The sequence below is a fragment of the Rhinoderma darwinii genome, chromosome 8 (assembly GCF_050947455.1).
Source record: "Rhinoderma darwinii isolate aRhiDar2 chromosome 8, aRhiDar2.hap1, whole genome shotgun sequence".
In the NCBI taxonomy this organism is placed as follows: Eukaryota; Metazoa; Chordata; class Amphibia; order Anura; family Rhinodermatidae; genus Rhinoderma; species Rhinoderma darwinii.
The window spans coordinates 3,493,540-3,515,454 of NC_134694.1; the positions used below are offsets into that span (position 1 = coordinate 3,493,540).

Below are 21,915 nucleotides of genomic sequence, written 5' to 3' on the forward strand. Positions count from 1 at the left end.
ATGTCGCGTAGTAACGAGGTGTAACCGGGGAGAATGTCGCGTAGTAACGAGGTGTAACCGGGGAGAATGTCGCGTAGTAACGAGGTGTAACCGGAGAGAATGTTGCGTAGTAACGAGGTGTAACCGGGGAGAATGTCGCGTAGTAACGAGGTGTAACCGGGGAGAATGTTGCGTAGTAACGAGGTGTAACCGGAGAGAATGTTGCGTAGTAACGAGGTGTAACCGGGGAGAATGTCACGTAGTAACGAGGTGTAACCGGGGAGAATGTCAGGTAGTAACGAGGTGTAACCGGGGAGAATGTCACGTAGTAACGAGGTGTAACCGGGGAGAATGTCACGTAGTAACGAGGTGTAACCGGGGAGGTGGTCACGTAGTAACGAGGTGTAACCGGGGAGAATGTCACGTAGTAACGAGGTGTAACCGGGGAGAATGTCACGTAGTAACGAGTTGTAACCGGGGAGAATGTCACGTAGTAACGAGGTGTAACCGGGGAGAATGTCGCGTAGTAAAGAGGTGTAACCGGGGAGGTGGTCACGTAGTAACGAGGTGTAACCGGGGAGAATGTCACGTAGTAACGAGGTGTAACCTGGGAGAATGTCGCGTAGTAACGAGGTGTAACCAGGGAGATTGTCACGTAGTAACGCGGTTTCCTGTGTGCGCTGTATTGGCGGCCATATTGATTGTCACTTTGCTTTCTCACAAACGGATGTAATTGAAAATAACTTTTACCAACACAATAGAAGAACTTATAATCACTGCTCAGTTATTTATTTTATATCTGTATATAGGAAAGCTGGGTGACATTGAGCATGGCGATAATCACAGAGATCTCACTCAACTTTCCTGGAACCCTGAATGGAAAATCTGCCTATTCATGCAGCTATAAGAGAGCAGGGGACGTGTCGCTATGTATTATCCACTTTTCACTGGGTGACGGCTCATGCGGCAGCTTTAATGACCACCATTTAATCACCCAGCTTTCCCAAGAACAGATGTAACCACAGCAAACACTCCATTCAGCCGTTTCTAGGAGAGCTGGATGAGTGCAATGTTAGGAGTTGTTGTTCAGAAACAAAGTTTTCCTTTTAACGCAACGTTTTAGTCCATCCTGGGAGTGACGAGTTTTCGTCTCCGTTTTCTGAGAACGCAGGCGGAGGACTTGTCTGGATAGGGGAGGGTTAATACTATGACCTCATCTGTCCTGGACATAAAACAGCAGCAGGCGTCGCTTTGTGCTGGAACTAAACCTAAAGTTCTGCCTTGTCCTGTCTGTGTTATGAAAAGAAGCTGCTGTGTGACGCGATGACAACGCGGTGATGGACGCGATTCTTCTCCCAGAGGCGCAACAAACACGAAATCCGCCCTGTAACTATGATATCATTTTTCTGTCTGCTCAGCCTGATCTTCATAGTTCATGAATAGAATGCCAGCCCTGCAGTGAAGACTGACACACAAAGCGAAAAGGAGTATAGGGGGCGGGATGGAACTAAATAACAATCTGAGGGTCCGAGGAAAGCTGGGTGACGGCCCATGGATGATGATTTTGAGGGCAGGCAGAGGAGGTAGATACGTATACTCCGTGAGGACGTCTGTAACCAGTGTGTGATACAGAACACGTACGCTGCATAGGATCTGTCATGATTACCGCACGAAGATATGCGCTAATGCAAACACAACTCCCATTATCTCCTTGGGAAAGCTGGGTGGTCATGTGCCGCGTCTGTAGGAGGAGAACCGCCCGAGAGGGTGAGACGACTCCCAGAAAATATCCCTGATGACGTCGCCTGTAACTGAGGCCAAGAAAGACGAGCGAGATCCCGGTCTTATCCAGAGCCGTGTGCTAGTGTCACGTTGTGTGTAACCCCCATCATCTACTACCTGTATGTGTGACCCCCATCGTCCACTCCCTGTACGTATGTCCTCTATCATCCGCTCCTTTGTATGTATGACCACCTATCATCTGCTCCTTGTAGGTGTGACCCCCCCCATCATCCGCTCCTTCGTATGTATGACCGCCTATCATCTGCTCCTTGTATGTGTGACCCCCATTGTTGGCTCTCTGTGTGACTCCCATCATCCATGTGTGAGTTTCCGATCAGTGAGGCTCTGAAACTTCTTGGCTTTGTCTGGAAGTTTCCGCTGCTCCTGCATAAACTCTTCCATCCGCTGCTGTTTTGGTGATTAGTTGTTTGGAAACGATTGTTGTGGAAGTCGCCCAGTCCGCGGCGGCGGTGTCAGTCGGGAGTGAGTCGGGTCCTGCTAATGGCGCTGTTTACCTGTGTATGTGACCAGCACTATGTTTTAAAGTTACTCAGGAGTCTGGGAAAGCTGGGTGGGTGACAACCACTATGGGAGTTTTGCTGTACCCAGGTTGTCAGGGGTGTAACATGCGGCTGTCTCTTCCCTCCATCATCCAGAATCACCCCATTTCCAGTCACCACTACCTGCCCCCTGACCTGCCCGCTGCTGGACTGGCTGCCCTGTTATTGGCCACGGTCTGATGACTTTCAACAATGGAGCAGATCAGTGCCCATGTAATAAAGCGCCGTCTGTCCCCGTAAAGTATATACAAACAAGTCCCATACATATGCTGTATACCTATCAGTCCTGGTGTCCTCCTGCATTGTAGACCTCTGTGTGACATCAGCGCTGGTGTCCTGTGCATTGTAGACCTCTGTGTGACATCACCGCTGGTGTCCTCCTGCATTGTAGACCTCTGTGTGACATCACCGCTGGTGTCCTGCATTGTAGACCTCTGTGTGACATCAGCGCTGGTGTCCTCCGCATTGTAGACCTCTGTGTGACATCAGCGCTGGTGTCCTCCGCATTGTAGCCCTCTGTGTGACATCAGCGCTGGTGTCCCTCCTGCATTGTAGACCTCTGTGTGACATCACCGCTGGTGTCCTCCTGCATTGTAGACCTCTGTGTGACATCAGCGCTGGTGTCCTCCGCATTGTAGCCCTCTGTGTGACATCAGCGCTGGTGTCCTCCTGCATTGTAGACCTCTGTGTGACATCAGCGCTGGTGTCCTCTGCATTGTAGACCTCTGTGTGACATCAGCGCTGGTGTCCTCCTGCATTGTAGACCTCTGTGTGACATCAGCGCTGGTGTCCTCCGCATTGTAGACCTCTGTGTGACATCAGCGCTGGTGTCCTCTGCATTGTAGACCTCTGTGTGACATCACCGCTGGTGTCCTCCTGCATTGTAGACCTCTGTGTGACATCAGTGCTGGTGTCCTCCGCATTGTTGTCCTTTGTGACTTTGGCGTCCGGAGTTGGTGCTGGAGATGTTAGTGCAGCATGGGACTATTTTTGGTTGGATTTCCGTATTGTTGGGTGCCGGATTACTGGAATGTCCCTGTATAGAGGAGTATTTGGAGCCAGCGTGTTGTATCTCCAGCTGTCACACTAATCCCATTGTATGTCTCCCGCAGGCACGACAGCAAGCGCAGATACGTCACCAGATGTCAGACGACAGCAAAGGCGATTACTCGTCAGTGTTACAGAAGTTCAACCACGAGCAGCAGGAGCATTACCACACGCACATCCCCGCCATCTTCCAGGTGAACGCCGCGCCGCTCACCCCCGCGCTGCTGCGCCCTGATAGTCATAAAATCACAATGCACGTTTTCGCTATCTGTTTGCTGTCAGTGAAAGAAAACATTCTTATTTACAACCAAATGCAGATCTACCTTACATTTCTCACAGCTGAGGGTTTGTTAGAATTGTATGCAGTCTAGACAATTCTCTTGTGAGTCATACACGTCCGAAGCACAAATCTCTCTCCTGTCCTCATAGTTTGTTGCAATGTATCCGTGCAGGTAAAATGTGTCAATCTGTAGTCCAGTCCGTTTAGGTCACAGAGGATTGTCCAGACTGGATACAATTGTAGCAAACCTTCAGCTGTGATTAGGATGGGTTTCAGCTCCTGGATGTAAACATTAATGTTCTCATGTTGCCCATCTAGAAACTGCAAGACCTGGAAGAAAGGAGGATAGCACGGCTGGGGGATTCACTGAAAACCTATGCAGAGATCGACCGCCAAGTGATCCCCATCATCGGCAAATGTCTGGACGGAATCACCAAATCGGCAGAGTCCATAAACGGGAAACAGGTAACAAGCGAATATGCCCCCAGGGTCACAGTGCGCATCACAATACAGAGCCTGATTTACAGCCTGTATTATACTCCGCTCCCAGCATCCTCTGCTTGTTCAGGTGATTTGCATTCTGGGAATTGTCATCTTTACACCAGGCACTGTACAGTCATCTAATGTAGGGAAAAGGAATTATAGGAGTTCAGCAAAGATGTAAGGAAGGGAGTGTCTGTTCACAAGCTCATTACAACCAGCAGAATAGTGAGTGCAGCTCTGGAGTATAATACAGGATATAACTCAGGATCAGTACAGGATAAGTAATGTATGTACACAGTGACTCCACCAGCAGAATAGTGAGTGCAGCTCTGGAGTATAATACAGGATGTAACTCAGGATCAGTACAGGATAAGTAATGTAATGTATGTACACAGTGACTCCACCAGCAGAATAGTGAGTGCAGCTCTGGAGTATAATACAGGATGTAACTCAGGATCAGTACAGGATAAGTAATGTAATGTACACAGTGACTCCACCAGCAGAATAGTGAGTGCAGCTCTGGAGTATAATACAGGATGTAACTCAGGATCAGTACAGGATAAGTAATGTATGTATGTACACAGTGACTCCACCAGCAGAATAGTGAGTGCAGCTCTGGAGTATAATACAGTAATGTCATGTAACCCTGGCATATGTCCATACAATGTGTTATCTCTGGAGGAAACCTGCGGTGGATTTTCTTTATCAGTTGTTAGTAATTTGTTCTTTTCCTGAGCTTATTTATAAATCTGATATAACTTTATCTTCACATCCTGAGGTCGTGTCTCCTCCACAAGTTTTATCTGTGACACAGATTTCCAGGAATGATTTATAACCCGCACATTTCCCAAATATTATTGAAACATCGAGCCCAATTACTGCCAGTACATACATATATAATCCCATCCAGTGCCAAAATACCACCGCCATATAACATGTCCATACAGCAGCATGCCGCTCCCCGGTAGTAGGGCCGCGCCGCTCCCCGGTAGTAGGGTCGCGCCGTTTCCCTGCATTGTTGAGCTCACAGAGATTTGCCGACACTGAAGCATTACGACCCTACTGCCCGACCTTCTTGGATAATACAGAAATCAACAAAATCCTGTTACGTGAGATGTCGCCCTCTGTAGTGTTTGATCTGCAGGACTGGCGGCGGCCCCTTATCTATTCTTACATCCCCCATCATCCCGCTGCGCTGTCGTGTTCTGCTCCGTGACCTCGGCTCGGCCGTTTTTTTCTCCACCATTGTCCCCACCCGCGGTCCTGATCTTCAGTCCCTGTCGTGGATATACCTGTATCTGCGCCAGACCTCCGGCTTCCTTCCTGATCTCACAGGGGAGATGTGTGCGGCCGGCGAGGCCTGGGATATCCTGCGGGCGGGGAGGACTCTGAGGAAGTGACGCTGATCGATTAGGAAAGAAACACAAAACCGTTTTGTGTTATGTCAGCGAGGCCGGCCTTCCTGTTATTAGGTCAGCGAACCCACACCCACAACCACCATCATCCGCTGTTATCCTACTACTCACACATTGTCCATATATCTGACCCCATAGTAAATACGTTATCACCTCCGCAGCAGAGTATACAGTGTCACCAGCAGAGCGGACAGTCCCTGCCGGGACTCCCGAGTACTGTGTTGTGGGAGGACCCTAAATGCTACGCCTGCTGCTAACTCTCCTGAAATACTCTGTGCTTTTGGGAACCCATCTCTACACCCATGTAACTCTACATTATCTACCTCCCACGAGATCAGCACGAATTTCCTGAAGTACTCTGTGCTGCTGAGGACCCTGCTCCTTCCATTATGGAACACTCAGTATGTCATCTCCCACAAGATCAGCACACTACTCTACTGAAATACTTTGTACTGCTGGGGACCCTGCTTCTTCCACGTAACTCTCAGCTGTGATCTCCCACAAGATCACACATTTACTTAAATACTCTGTGCTGCTGGGGACCCCGCTCATTCCACAATTTCGCTTCCAGCTCATCATTTTGCACAAGATCAGCACATTCCTTGCCTGAAATACATTGTGCTGCTGTGAGACCTTGTTCTATTCAACTTTGTAGCTCTGTGACTCTTTATGCACTATGCCCCCCCCCCACCTTATTCCCAAAACATGGGGCCGTGGTGCTCGGTGGCTGAACCCCCTTAGGAAATATCTTTGGAAGTCTTTTGGTTGGTTTCATTGGTGGAATAATCTGCACATGTGAAAATCATTATTGTAAATCGATGTTTCGGAAAAAGAGGCTTCTGTGCTGTACGGGGGGCCGGGGTCCCCTCATCCCAGGACCCCCCTCCACCGATGCTGGTGATATTCCTGTGTAATGAGCAGCATGTTCATTCTATGTCACATCTACAATAACCCAGCCCCCACCCCGGGGCATTTGCCCTTTAAGAGAATATATTCCTGCAGCGTCTTATAACCACCCAGCAGATGTGGCTCCGCGCAGAGCGTCCCAGCACCCGGGCGATCACTATGACCTCATCACTGCCGACCCGCGGAGCGGTAATGAACTGGCAGGCAGCGCTAATACAGCAGCCTCGGACGTATCGGAGTCCATCACCATCGTCCTTCATCATCCAGATGATACAACCTCCAACATGAAGTGCTTAGCGGCTCTATTCACACGACCGGGTCCGAGTGTCGGCCGTTTTGGTCCGTTTTTCTCAGCCGTTTTTGCATCCGTTTCCGTTGTGGGCCGTGTTTCCGTTTTTAACGGCCAATTTTGACTAGTTTTGCAGCCGTTTTTTTTTCCCTGTCCACTTTAAAAACGGATGAATGCCATTTATACATTTTTTGCCACGCAGCCCCCTTTTACATAGCACCCACCCATAGATGGCACCCCCCTACCTTCCTGTAGATGGCACCACTGTAGGGGACCGTTCCAGGAGAAGTCCCAGACTTCAATGTCCATATATAGACCGTGAAGTCGGGGACTTCTCCTGGAGCGGTATCCCCGGCCACAGCTTCGACAACGCTGTGGCCGCGGATTAATCTCTGCGTCCCCCATCCCCCGCAGTAAGGTGGAGTGCCCCTCTATAGACCTGCTTGTCTTATATGGGTTTATTAAGGGGGTTTTGGGGGGTTATATTGACATCCTGATAGTCCTATAAATCCATGGCGGGGTAAGTAGACGGCATTTGAAGACTATTGAGGCCCCTTTAAGGCCGTCACCTGCCGGTTAAGGGTTAACGTGCCCTGTGAATGAATCTTATGAATGATGTAAACCCGGAGCACGTGGCGACCTCCCCGGGGGCCGGATCATAAACCAGGCGTAATAACAGGGTAGAGGATCCTGATCCCACCACAGCGTGAAAACATGAACGCCAGGCAACCGTGTGGCTGATGAGCGGCGCCCCGCTGATCTCCGGGGGATGGGGTCCTGGCACTGTTCCTGGCATTGTCCCCTGTGCTGGGCAGCCCGCTATCTGCGGCCTCTTCTGTCTCCGCGTGTCCTGTATCACACGGCGCTCCCGAAATAACTGGTGAGCGATAAAGACCGAGCGCTGCCGATAAGACTTCACGTGGATCCTGGACCGGGGGAGGGGGACGGCCGCGTCCTGCCCTTCATGTCACCGCTTCTGATTGTGTATTAGACATATATATATATATAGACATGGTGTTCTATCCAGGAGAGGAGGATCCGACCTAGAGTGGAGGTCACAACCACAGCGGCGCTCTGCGGGCGCCAAGACGGACGCAAACATCGGATATAAGGATTCCCGTAAGTCGCATGACTGATATATTCACTCCTTATATATGAGGGTAGATCCCGATCATACGGAGGGTCTCCTCACCAAACATTACAGACCCCCCTGTCCTGGATCTGTTCACTAGGATTATATGCGTTATAGATGGGGGAGGAGCACGACCAAGATGGAGGCCGTCACCCCCCCCCCCCCCATGGACAACGCAAGAACTTGTTCTTCTCTGCCCCGTGCCGCTTACGTAGAGGACGTCGCTCGTTCCGGACTGATTCTTTCTTAGTTTCTCTACATTTCTTCATTTTCCTAATTTTTCTTTTCTCCTCCCCCTTTCACCGTTATCGTCTCCCGGCCATCGCTTACACGGCCTTCCCTCTCCTTCCACCATTATCCCTGCCTCTCCCTTGCCCCCCCCCTTCTCTCTCTCCCTTGCCCCCCCTTCTCTCTCTCTCCCTTGCCCCCCCCTTCTCTCTCTCCCTTGCCCCCCCCTTCTCTCTCTCCCTTGCCCCCCCCCCCCTTCTCTCTCTTACCCCTCTTTCTGGATGAGTCTCGGACCTGGTTTGAGCGGACCCCATTATTTTTCCTTGTCTTCTCAGGACTCCCAGACAGTCATTGAATCCTATAAGTCCGGCTTTGAGCCTCCCGGAGACATTGACTTTGAGGACTTCACCCAATCCATGAAGCGCACCGTGTCGGACACCAGCCTCACCAACAGCCGGGCGGACGGGAGGAGCGACCCCAAGATCCCCAGCAAATCCCGCGGAAAACTGTGGCCTTTCATCAAGAAAAACAAGGTACTGACGTCCGGCGCCCACCAGCAGCGTGATCGCCCACCGACCCTCACACTTTACTGTTTGGATTATTGTATTTGTGGTATTTTTACTTTTTGTTTCACATTTTGTTTTTATTTAAATTTTTTTGATAATTATTTCACCATTAATTCGGATTCTTTACCATTGGATTAATGACCACACATGAACGGCATGCTAACCGCTCCCATCTCAGACCGCTGTTTATACCAATGGCTTCCTATGGCACGAACGTGGACCCCCCCCCCCCCCCTCCCTGCGGACTGTGGAATCTGTGTCGGCCTCAGTGCTGAAAGGGTTAATGATTCTACCCCATGGGGGGGGGGGGATGTAGCTAAACCCTGAATCACAGATGTGACGTTACCGGTATAGCGCTGTGTATATAGCTCCTCCCACCTCAGTGATGTCATCGTTTTTCCAGAAATTTGATTGGCCAATTTTTGCTGTGCCCCTCCCCCGCAGCGGTTACCTCAAATAGTTGTGGTGCTATCAGCTATCTGGGGGGGTCTCCTCGCTTTGTGCCATATTAACAGAATTACAGGTGGTCTAAACGCCACGGGGAAATTCTGTCTTACTCATTCACCTTTACCGTCTCCACCTGATCTTATTCTTCTTTGGCGCGGTGCATGCCCATGCTCGCCAGTCCTTCGCCAATGCAACGCTACAGAAGTGTAATGTGTGGTGGTGGTGGAGAATTATCACTTAGTGGGGGGAGGGTGTGATTTTGGAGGGGACTCCATGATCTTCAATCAGCCTGCAGAGGGCAGTCCTGGGTCATGGTCCCTATTGTAATAGGGGTGGTGGGTGCGATGTGCTGCAGGAGTGATCCACTGACTGTCCTCTGTGTGGCTCATAAGGTTTATTATGAGGTTATTGGCCCCCCAGTCTGCAGGGAGATACCACTGGCAGGACGCGGGGCTCCTTGCCTGAGAAGGGGCAGTGTAAGGGGGACCTTCCTTTAATTTGGGACGTAACGTTCAGGCTGAAAGAATCATTTTATGGTTTAAAAAAAAAAAGACAAATTTAATATAAAGTGGGTGATAACAGAGTACAATAGCGAGGACTGATTTGCATGGCTTGCAGTTACTGATCCAGGACTATGATCTCACATTGCAGACCAGCGCAGGGTCACACGCGCATACACGGCTCTGGTGCATTGCGGGGGGCGCGCGCTGTTTCGGGTGTCACATGACGGTGGGCTCAGCATGTGATTTGCATGGCTTCTCGTCCTCTTGATCGTCGCGTCTGCTTTGCTGTGTCACTCGTCTTCTCCTAACATTATCCAGCTTCTTCCCTTCCTTCAAGCCGCTGCCTCCTCCAGGGATTCACTTATTTTATCATTTTTATACTTTTTCTTTTATTATGTTTTTTTTTTTTAATTATTATTTTTTTTTATTGGTTCGGAGTAAATATTGTTTAATCCTTATTTTGATTTTGTTTTTGTTTTTCTTCCTGTATCTTTTGATTTGATCTATATTCTATCACTTCTCCTTCTTATACATAGCTTATGTCCCTCTTAACATCCCCTCATCAGCCCCCTCCTCCTCCCCCTGCCTCTGCCTCACCCTCTGCTGTTCCCAACGGCCCCCAGTCTCCCAAGCAGCAAAAGGAGCCCCTCTCCCATCGCCTCAACGACTTCATGACCTCCAAACCCAAAATCCACTGCTTCAGAAGTCTAAAGCGAGGGGTAAGTTGTGCTCCGGTTTTCTCGCTCTTGCTCTTCGTGTTTCCCATTTTTATGCTTGTTGCACGAACAGTTCATTATATGAGTCCGATTTGTGTCCATATCACATGTGACTGCTCCTCATTGTGGCCACCGGCACCCACGTACATGGAGATGGCAACTACTGGGCTGAGGTATCGGTGTATGAAAACATTAGACTATTACTAGAGAGCAGCGGTGACATCCCTGAGAATACAGCCTATCCATTCACTAGAGAGCAGCGGTGACATCACTGAGAATACAGCCTATCCATTCACTAGAGAGCAGCGGTGACATCACTGAGAATACAGCCTATCCATTCACTGGAGAGCAGCGGTGACATCCCTGAGAATACAGCCTGTCCATTCACTAGAGAGCAGCGGTGACATCCCTGAGAATACAGCCTATCCATCCACTAGAGAGCAGGGGTGACATCCCTGAGAATACAGCCTATCCATTCACTAGAGAGCAGCGGTGACATCCCTGAGAATACAGCCTGTCCATTCACTAGAGAGCAGCGGTGACATCCCTGAGAATACAGCCTATCCATCCACTAGAGAGCAGCGGTGACATCCCTGAGAATACATCCTATCCATTCACTAGAGAGCAGGGGTGACATCCCTGAGAATACAGCCTATCCATTCACTAGAGAGCAGCGGTGACATCCCTGAGAATACAGCCTATCCATTCACTAGAGAGCAGCGGTGACATCTCTGAGAATACAGCCTATCCATTCACTAGAGAACAGCGGTGACATCCCTGAGAATACAGCCTATCTGTTCACTAGAGAACAGCGGTGACATCCCTGAGAATACAGCCTATCTGTTCACTAGAGAGCAGCGGTGACATCCCTGAGAATACAGCCTATCTGTTCACTAGAGAGCAGCGGTGACATCCCTGAGAAGGCAGCCTATCTGTTCACTAGAGAACAGCGGTGACATCCCTGAGAATACAGCCTATCTGTTCACTAGAGAGCAGCGGTGACATCCCTGAGAATACAGCCTATCTGTTCACTAGAGAGCAGCGGTGACATCCCTGAGAAGGCAGCCTATCCATTCATTAGAGAGCAGCGGTGACATCCCTGAGAAGGCAGCCTATCCATTCACTAAACCTCAGCGGTGACATCCCTGAGAAGGCAGCCTATCCATTCACTAGAGAGGTGACATCACTGAGAATGCAGCCTATCCCTTCAGAAGAGGTGACATCACTGAGAATGCAGCCTATCCATTCACTAAAGATCAGCGGTGACATCACTGAGAAGGCAGCCTATCCATTCATTAGAGAGCATCGGTGACATCGCTGAGAAGGCAGCCTATCCATTCACTAAAGATCAGCGGTGACATCACTGAGAAGGCAGCCTATCCATTCACTAAAGATCAGCGGTGACATCACTGAGAAGGCAGCCTATCCATTCATTAGAGAGCAGCGGTGACATCGCTGAGAAGGCAGCCTATCCATTCACTAAAGATCAGCGGTGACATCACTGAGAAGGCAGCCTATCCATTCATTAGAGAGCAGCGGTGACATCCCTGAGAAGGCAGCCTATCCATTCACTAAAGATCAGCGGTGACATCACTGAGAAGGCAGCCTATCCATTCATTAGAGAGCAGCGGTGACATCGCTGAGAAGGCAGCCTATCCATTCACTAAAGATCAGCGGTGACATCACTGAGAAGGCAGCCTATCCATTCATTAGAGAGCATCGGTGACATCGCTGAGAAGGCAGCCTATCCATTCACTAAAGATCAGCGGTGACATCACTGAGAAGGCAGCCTATCCATTCAGTAGAGATCAGCGGTGATAATCTGCTAGTAGCTCTGCCCAGTCAGCGGCTGCCTTCACTTTGTGTCTTTGATAATAACATCCGCATAAAATTGATTTCCTTTTCAGATTGGGGAGTTTTTTTTTAATTTAGTGAGGAATCAAACCTGCTCTAAAGCATCATGGTCCATGGTGAAGCATAGAAATATTGTATAATCTGCTAGTCCCCGCCCCCGAGGAGCTGAATCAGTCCAGTTGTGGCTCAGGATTCAGCACAGCTGCTCCCCGTCCTGTCTTATACGGTCCATCCTCCCCAGCAGCGCTCAGTCCTTCATCTGGTATAAGTTATATGGCTATATCGGACCAGTTCTCATTATTGCGGGTTGTTCCTGCAGCTCTATTAGGCAGAGCGGGGGTGGGAATCCTCCAGTCGTGAGTCCATACAAGTCCCGGAGTCGTCTCCTGCCAAGTTAAAATTATATTACTTTCTCAGTTCTATCTGTATCTGGGAAAGCTGGGTGACAACCCTCTATTGCCATCACTATTGCCCCTGGAGAGGTTGTCACGCATTTTCTGAAGCAGAGCTGTCTAACTATGCAGAAGTAGAGGGATGGCATATGACTTGGCAGGTGCACCATGCAGGAGCCTGGAAATGTCAGGCAGGCATAGAAGTAGTCACCCAGCTTTCCCAGTATATAACGGGCGGTTAGAACTTTTGGCAAAGCAAGAACGACAGTCTTGTAGGTTCCTGTCCCTTTATCAGCGGGGGCAGGGAAATCTTATTCCTCACAGCTGCAGCATTATACGGGCTGTTTATGGCCAGCACGTTGTCCGTGGAGTCCGACCATCAGTACATTGCAGCAGCCCCTCTCCTCTGTACAGCTACAGATTATGGTTCCTGAATCCTGCTAACAGCACAGGGAGAGCTGTCATAGGGAATATATGACGTCCCTGTGGCAGCTCTGACGTCGTGTCCCCCCCCCACCGGAGAATTCGGTTTGAGAAATCTGATGGGGGTGGTTGTTCTCTGCACGCAGAGTATAATAGGCCCTGCTCTGCGGAGGCAAGAACAGCGCCACGGATGGAGCTCTGCACCCGTTCTGTGCCAGCCCCAGTGTCATCGGAAAGGTTACTGATCTGCAAAGCACCGCGCAGAGCTCACCTTGCGTAACTTTGCTATTCCTCAGGCAACCAACACTACTACAGCAGTCCATAGAGGTCAGCAGCTTGAAGGGCATGCTGGGTAATCAGATTTAAAGAGCCCACACCCCAAAATATCACCAGTAATCAGACCCTAAGTCCACACAAGTGTTAACGCCCTATGCAGTTATATCTTCGTTATCTGTTTCAGGGAAAGCTGGGTGACAACTAATATGGTTGCCATTATTGCTCCAAGGGTTGTCACCCAGCTTTCCCAAACTTCAGAATGGTATGTTCTACGACTTAAATGATGTGCCATTCAGACTCCTCATAGGTAGTGGATGGGATCCAATATGGCCGCCTCCGCCGCGTGACCCTCCCTCTCCTGTACCCCGCGACCCCCTTAACATCCTGTTTGCTTTTGTTTTCTCGCTGACCCGGCCGGCAGACTCAGTCCGTGTCTTTTCACAAGGGGATGATGAAGAGGACGCTGGGAAAAGCCACGTGCGCCTTTGAGGCTAGGGACTATGTCGTAAGTGACGCGGTGGCGATAGAACGGCGGCCGGCTCCGGCATTCACTGACCACGCGGATCTCACAGTGGCCAATCAGAGGAGAGGAAAGAAACCGGGCTCCTCCGTCTGTAATGAAAAGTTCTGCAACTTTGTGTTAAGTCCTCATCAGTTTTAAGATCTCTGCTGGCTGTCAGTGAATGGTAACTTTACTGTTTATTTTTATTTTATTGTTACAATTGTATCGTCTGGACAATGCTGTGAGGTAAAAACATCAGCTGCACAAATCTCTCTCTTGTCCTGATGTTTTGCTACAGTGTATCAGTGCAGATATCAGTCTGGAGTTCACTGAATACACTTGTAACAAACCCCCAGCTGTGAGAAGTATTAGGTCAGGACAGGGTTTCAGCCTCTGAATGTAATCAAGAGTCTTCCCATCCACTGACTGTAATCAGAGATCTTGAATATGGGGAGGAATTTAATCCCAGTCTAAGAAAGTTTCAGATCTTTTCATTTTATAACTATTAAGCTTTATTCAGAGGAGACTGGACACCGGCCCTTTAAGACAAATTTTTGAAAATCCGACATGCACTAAGGTCCAGTCCGGAGGACCCCTCCATCCCCGGTGTAGCCCCCGTCTTCATGTCGATTCTGCTCACCTGCAAAATCCAATACAACTCTCATCCTCCATTTATAGTAAAACGGCTTCAGATATTCCAGCAACAGCGCCACTCCTGTACATGGATGTTCCTGGTATTGCAGCGCAGCCACATTTAGGTGACCACCAGGCACCGCTCGTTGAAAGCATCTGTGATCTCTGATTGTAAAAAAAAAATGTTGCCGCGTGGCGCAATGCTCTGCAGATAGAACGGACTCCTGTGGAGGTTCTCTGGTGCGTCCCCTTTAATTCTGCGTTGTATTGGACCTTAGTACATGCCGGTGCCGGGTTCCTTGTAATCCAGGACTCTTCTTTATATTGCGGCGCCGTCCTGCCGCTGGCGTTATTGGATGTGCAGAGCCGGCCGTGTCAGGACTATCACCCCAAGCGGAAATCCCGGTCCGTTCATGAGGGGGAGGAGGCTCTTGTACGGCCTATATTTGCTGTAGTGCTGGCTGGGAGTTGTAGTTCCTCAGTTGTAGTGTGCTTATGTCTGCTCTGGACTAATGATGGGGGTGAATATCAGTCCTGGAGAAGTCATCGTTAACCATCTCCTAGCTAGATCTGTTTCTGGGAAAGCTGGGTGACAACCAATATGGCCGCCATTGTAGCTTCTACACGAGAGGTCACCCATCCTTTCCAGTTTATTGTGGTTATACATCCCACTCCTCCTATATATTGCTGCATTGCCGTTCAGGAGCCTGGGAAAGGTGGGTGGGACCTGTGGTAGGTGATATGGCGGCCATGTTGGACGTCACCCAGCTTTCCTAGACACGAACAGAACTAAAAAAAAAAATTAGTCGTCAAATTCAGGATTTATATTTACTAGAGAATTTTTATTTTGGGGGGTAACGCCAAATTATTATTAACCCTTCCTTGTACTGATCCGCACTGGTTGGAGGCCGTGGTGCGGCGGTCTCGGTGTCTGGACTGACCGCTAATCACCATTAATTGTGTCCACATCAGATCCCCCGTCCTGCCGGAGACCGCGCTGTCACTCTCAGGGATGAATGACGGACATCTGCCCACCATGTCCCCCCGTATGCGTTGCCTCCAGCGCTGCCTTTAAACGGGTCTGTGAGGCTCCGACGTGAACCCTGCAGGACTGGTGGCCGGGGCGTGCGGGGGGCGTGCGGGCTCCAAGTCCACCTGTAGTGATTGCGTAGTAGGTGATCCCTAGGAAATGTCGGCGTTCCTGCCATGTCTGTGCCCATCTTTCTCTGGATCCAGAACTGCATTCGTCAGGTCTGTGCCAAAGTTCACAAGCGGGCGCAGCAAGAAAACAGCCGGAAGACGGGACGGGGAACGCGCGGGGATCAGACGGGCGCCCCAAATCTATGCTGCAGCGTTATAATGCTAGATACTATATAATATAATAGATCTGATAACATATAATATCCAACACCATGTCCTATAATAACCGATACAATGTCATATAATATCCGATGGAACGTAAGATAATGTAGAACAATATATAGTGTCATGTGTTTATTCCAGCGCTGTACACAGATTATAATCCCTCCCTGATCCCCAGGAGCTGACAGTCTAATCTCACAATGTATCACTCCCATCATCCCTGCCCCCGGGCGGGAGCTCATAATCTCATTCTGGGTTCCTGGACTATTAGTACCCCCCCCCCCCCGTCTGTCTATACGGATTACTGGCAGGCCGGGCGCCAGGAGGAGTCGTAGTTTACATCAGGGTTAGTAGCTGGCACACCTGCCCCCTGATAACCTTACAGCCAAGTTCATGCATCAGGGGTGCAGCTACAGGGGGTGCAGCGGTTACAATCACCCTGGTGCCCACATAATATGAGGATGGCAGGGGAGGGGGTGACACAGGTTTTATATCCGGGCCGGGCGCAGGATCTCTTCAGGTCTGAGTATCGGTGAGGATCCGGGGACGCTGTGCCCGCTTGCCAGTCCTTCACCCTCTGCCTGTGTATTTTGTATTCTCCTCTTGATGTCACTGCAGTGAGTGCTCACCATCTGTCACCCTGCCCAGGCCCCGTCCTCCTCACACCCTGCAGAGCGCCCCCTAACTGTAGGAGCAGCAACTGCCAACCATAGTGACGCATCACCCAGGGGCATGAGCTCGGTGTAACTGCAGTTGAGTATTAATCCGGTTACCTCCGTTTATTCAGCAGCATCTTCAGGAGCCCCCACAGTTTGCAGTGTCGGCTGCAGCGCGGTTTACTGACCTTCGATCCTATAGCATTGTTCATCCTGGGCTTTCTGTTTCATGAATCAAATGCCAGAACTGCAGTGAACACTGACACCTACACAGGCAGAGCAATAGAAGAAAGGACGGTTATAACTACAGAACAATCCCGGGTGATCACCACTGGGGGGCGCTGTCATGGCTATTAGTGATTTTCTCATCCAGCATCTTCTACTTGGGATCCAATATTTTTAGAGAATTTTGTGTTGTTCGCTCAGGTGTATTAATATTGTGGACACAAGGGGGCGATGTTGCTGCATGAACAATGAGCAGTCTCTAAATAATAACCCGTGCCAGCAGGGGGCGCTTGTGAACTTTGGCACAGGTTGTGTTTGATGTGACGTCTCTGGGTGTCATGGCGACGTTCATCCCTCGCTGACGTGCACTTTTTTGTTTCCTTTCCTCCTTCTCTTTTTTTTTATTTTCCATTTGATCTCCCATGAAGCTTTCTCTGAAGTTGGTAAGAAATGTTTCGGCATGAACCCCCCTCCCCCATACCCGTTCCAGAGGCACAAGCAGAAGCCCCTCCTACTGGCCGACCCGTAACCGGGGAATAAAATGCAAATCTGAATAAATCATTAACTGGACGAATATCCATAGAATGTCGAGTAACTTTGCAAATACTTTAACTACTCCAGTCACATCCAAAGCTGCATCCGCTATTTTGGTTTCCTGTCAGTGCTGTGACTGGAGGACCTCATATATGGTTGCACATTATGTCCAGAGCATACTCTGCTGCTGTGCATTGTGGGAGACGTAGTGTTTATGGCAGGCAATTAATGTCGTCTGCAAATCCTGCAATGCGGTACGGTGGAGTGCACTGCCTGATGGGAGACAGCTAAGCTGTTAAATCGTAAATGGTAGCCAATTGAATTTAGGTGCAGCTTTGGATGTCACTAGTGTAGAATACATGCTGTGACTCAGGATCGGCATTGTCGGATTCTTTCTAGATTACTGTACAGTGGTGTGAACACTGTATCTCCCGCAATGCAGCACAGCAGAGCCTACTCTGTACAGGCACTAAACCAGCAGCAGTAGGGAGATGTGAGGCAGACCAGAAAGAAAAAAGAATTGTGCTGCTCTGGATGTGACTAGAGTAGATTAAAATGAGCAAAGCAAAGTATTCCCAAAGTTACTGAACGTTCTGTGTAGGTGTAAACTTGGAGGTGCATTTTAAGGGGCCCCCTGCTCGGATCGTGATGTAGGGGGTCCGCAGCTACCGAGCTAAATCTACGACATGCAGTCCCACTGCTCGGACCTATGGCTTGTCACCTGGTTGTGCCTCTGGTGGCGCCCCCACCACTTCGTCCTTAGATTTGCATGTGATTCGTGCGTGCCCCCCCCCCCCTTCCCGAGTGCCACCGCTTCGTGTGTCATGTGACATGTCGGCTGTCCCTGTGGGCCTAAAACGAGAGTCATGTTGAAATAATCCACTGAACCAAACACCGGGTGTGACCATTAACCCCTAACAAGCCAACGGTGCAGACCGGAAATGGAGCAGAGCTGAGTAAGTACCGGTCATAGGCAGCGGCCTCCCAGCATGCCCTGCCGGGCCGGACCTGACACTTGTAGTTCCATCATCTTTCAGGAGCTTTGGTGTTTATTGTTAGGAGATCACAACCAGATCCGTTAACATGTGAATTTCTTACTGTACTCCAGTCCCAACCAGAGCTGCATTCACAAGCTTCCTTCTTGCTTCTTTTGGACCGTGTAGTTTTCTGTGCTGCGCACCTCACAATATACCACAGCAGGACATGCTCTGTGCAGACACTGAACCAGCAGAGCTCCTGCAATAAATCTCTCCACTGTCCTGATACATTTTACCTGCATAGTTCGTTACAATGTATCAGCCTGTGGCCACCTCATAAAGGAAGGTCTCTCTGTGCAGACGCTGAACCAGCAGGGTGTAGAGGGTGAGAGGTTGTGAATCCTGAGAGCTCCTGCAATGCAGCGCAGCAGAGGAGGCTCTGTATACCCAATGACCCATCAGGAGGAAACCGGAAAATGTCAGCTCCTGCCTATAACCGGAAACCAGCAGAACTGTGAATGCAGCTCTGGATGTGACAGGAGTAGAACACACGGCTTAAGATCAGAACAAGAAAAGTCAAAGAATTAAGAGTCAAGAACTCGTAAAGCTGCGACTTTATAATACACTGTATGTTTCAGTAGTACGCGGTTTTCAAAATCTATGCTGACTGTCAGTGAATGGAACGTTCTTGTTTACAGCCAGATAACCCATCCTGATTTAATACTTCTCACAGCTGAGGTTTTGTTACAATTGTATCCTCTGTGAGGTAAACACATCTCTCTCCTGTCCTGATAGTTTGTTATATTTCACCTGAACTGATACATTTTATCAGCTTAGTCTGGATACAATTGTAACAAACCTTCAGCTGTAAGAAGTATTAGGTCAGGATGGGTTTTCAGCCTCTGGAAGTAAAGTAAGATGTTCCCACTCATCAACAGCAAGCAGAGATCTTGGTAATGTTTAGGAATTGGAACACAGTCTATTTGAAAGCTGCAGAAGTTCTCTATATACGAGGATTGGGCTTTAACAACAAAACAGTGGACCGGTAGAACTGATCTAGGCTGTCATAGGCTGAGCTCAATTATATAATGATAGATATATATAAGAAATGGCATCATCGCCCCCTAGAGTTCGTCTATTCTGAAGTGGCAGCATTGCTGTAAATAACTAATGTCCCTTTAAATGACACTCATGGGGCTCTGTTGCTCCTCTAGTCACATGTCGGCCATGTTTTTCTGATGACTGCTCTGCCATTAATGATGTCTGTCATGCAGGTCACTACAGGGGCAGTTAGGAATTTTGTTTTCTGCCACCAAGATGCGGTGTGATGAGGCCGGGCACAGATGTGGGCATGATATTAGCATAGAGCAGAGGGCGGGCAGGAATGTAGGGGTGATGTGGGGGACGGGAGACGCGGCCATTGTTCTCTGCTGTGCTTTGTGTCTGCACTTGAGATGCAGATCTGGACAAGATGCAATGACAATCGGCTGTGTAGACGGAGCTCCACCTAGTGTCAGGATCTGGTCACTGCACGCTCACTATATAATAGCAGAGTGCACATAATACATTATAAATGTACATCGCTCCATTATAAGCCGCCAAATGTTCTCCCCACCCCCGACCGTAGAGCCGTACACTGCAAACCATGGTCAGGAGTCGTTCCAGCAAATTCTCCATAACATTATCAGAATGGAATGATCCCACCAATCACGTCGCTGTTACTACATGCCACCCGGGAGGAAGATTTCTCGTTTAACTCCTTCTATGCCACGGAATTTCCCTGCTCGCCTTTAGCAGCAAAGTAAAAACCCAAGAACTGAGGCGGAGAAAACTGCAGCGAGGATGATATTCAGCGCATCGCGTGTCCTCTGCGGGCGGCCGTGCTGCAAACATTCATCCAATTAAAGGGGTTTCCAGATTTATGTAAATGAGGCTTCTAATGAAAAGTTCTACAACTTTCTAATAAACTTTGCGCTTCAATTTGTCACCATTTTCACAATCACCGCTTGCTGTCAGTGAATGGGCATCTGCCATGGCTTCGTTTGTTACAATTGTATCCAGTCTAGACAATCCTCTGTGAGCTGTACAGCTAGGACTCCGGACTGATACATTACACCTCCACTGATACATTGTAACAAACTAACAGGACCTCTGATGCGTTTAGCTCAGAGGTTTTGCTACAGCAACCCCTCAACTGTTGTTACATTTTACCTGCACTGATACATTGTATCACTCAAGTCTACACTGGATACAGTTGCAAACAAACTCTCAGCAGTAAGAACAGGTTTAGGCCATGACTTGATTCCATTCACTGACAGCAAGTAGAAATATTAAGGCATTGAAGCACACGGTACATATTATACATTTAAGCGGCATTTACATAAAACTGGATAATGGAGGCGACTGGGGGTCCCCAAATCATAAGGAGGCGCAGTGTTTGTGCTGCAGGCATAGTTGAGATGTGGTAGTGACATGCACAGCGGGGGGGGGGGGGGGTCTTTACTTTCTCAGCTGCATCTGTGATTCGCTCTCTGTGGACAATGAATACGATGTGTCGCCTGTGGTGTGGGGGTGCTGCCCTCTTCCAGCCTTGGCTCCCATTATTGCATGCGGTGCATGGGTGTAGTGAGTGCATGCCGTCTGAACAGATAGTAGACTTGACATTTCAGTGTTTTGGCTTCCACCAGGGGGCGACACCGGAGGACTTCAGCAACCTGCCCCCAGAGCAAAGGAGGAAAAAGCTGCAGCAAAAAGTGGACGAGCTCAACAAAGATCTCCAGAAAGAGATCGACCAGAGGTGAGCGGTGGAGGCGACTAATCACAGTACATGAAGTAATAGATGAGGGGAGGGGTGCCCACGGTTTGTGAAAATACCCCCCAATACCCAAAGAGAGAGGCCCAGAAAATCTGCTCAGGATCAGTACAGGATAAGTAATGTAATGTATGTACACAATGTCTCCACCAGCAGAATAGTGAGTGCAGCTCTGGAGTATAATACAGGATGTAACTCAGGATCAGTACAGGATAAGTAATGTAATGTATGTACACAGTGACTCCACCAGCAGAATAGTGAGTGCAGCTCTGGAGTATAATACAGGATGTAACTCAGGATCAGTACAGGATAAGTAATGTATGTACACAGTGACTCCACCAGCAGAATAGTGAGTGCAGCTCTGGAGTATAATACAGGCTGTAACTCAGGATCAGTACAGGATAAGTAATGTAATGTATGTACACAGTGACTCCACCAGCAAAATAGTGAGTGCAGCTCTGGAGTATAATACAGGATATAACTCAGGATCAGTACAGGATAAGTAATGTATGTACACAGTGACTCCACCAGCAGAATAGGGAGTGCAGCTCTGGAGTATAATACAGGATGTAACTCAGGATCAGTACAGGATAAGTAATGTAATGTATGTACACAGTGACTCCACCAGCAGAATAGTGAGTGCAGCTCTGGAGTGTAATACAGGATGTAACTCAGGATCAGTACAGGATAAGTAATGTATGTACACAGTGACTCCACCAGCAGAATAGTGAGTACAGCTCTGGAGTATAATACAGGATATAACTCAGGATCAGTACAGGATAAGTAATGTAATGTATGTACACAGTGACTACACCAGCAGAATAGTGAGTGCAGCTCTGGAGTATAATACAGAATGTAACTCAGGATCAGTACAGGATAAGTAATGTAATGTATGTACACAGTGACTCCACCAGCAGAATAGTGAGTTCAGCTCTG

General features: G+C 49.1%; 1 protein-coding gene across 1 annotated transcript in view; it reads left to right on the top strand.

Annotated features, from left to right (window-relative positions):
* FNBP1 (formin binding protein 1) overlaps positions 1–21,915 on the top strand; it is a 396,531-nt gene that overhangs the window by 368,201 nt on the left and 6,415 nt on the right. Inside the window, exons 12-15 of the mRNA XM_075834540.1 lie at positions 3,434–3,562; positions 3,967–4,113; positions 8,437–8,634; positions 20,855–20,964. Of these exons, the coding sequence (XP_075690655.1) occupies positions 3,434–3,562; positions 3,967–4,113; positions 8,437–8,634; positions 20,855–20,964 (584 nt within the window). The remainder of the gene's footprint in view (positions 1–3,433; positions 3,563–3,966; positions 4,114–8,436; positions 8,635–20,854; positions 20,965–21,915) is intronic.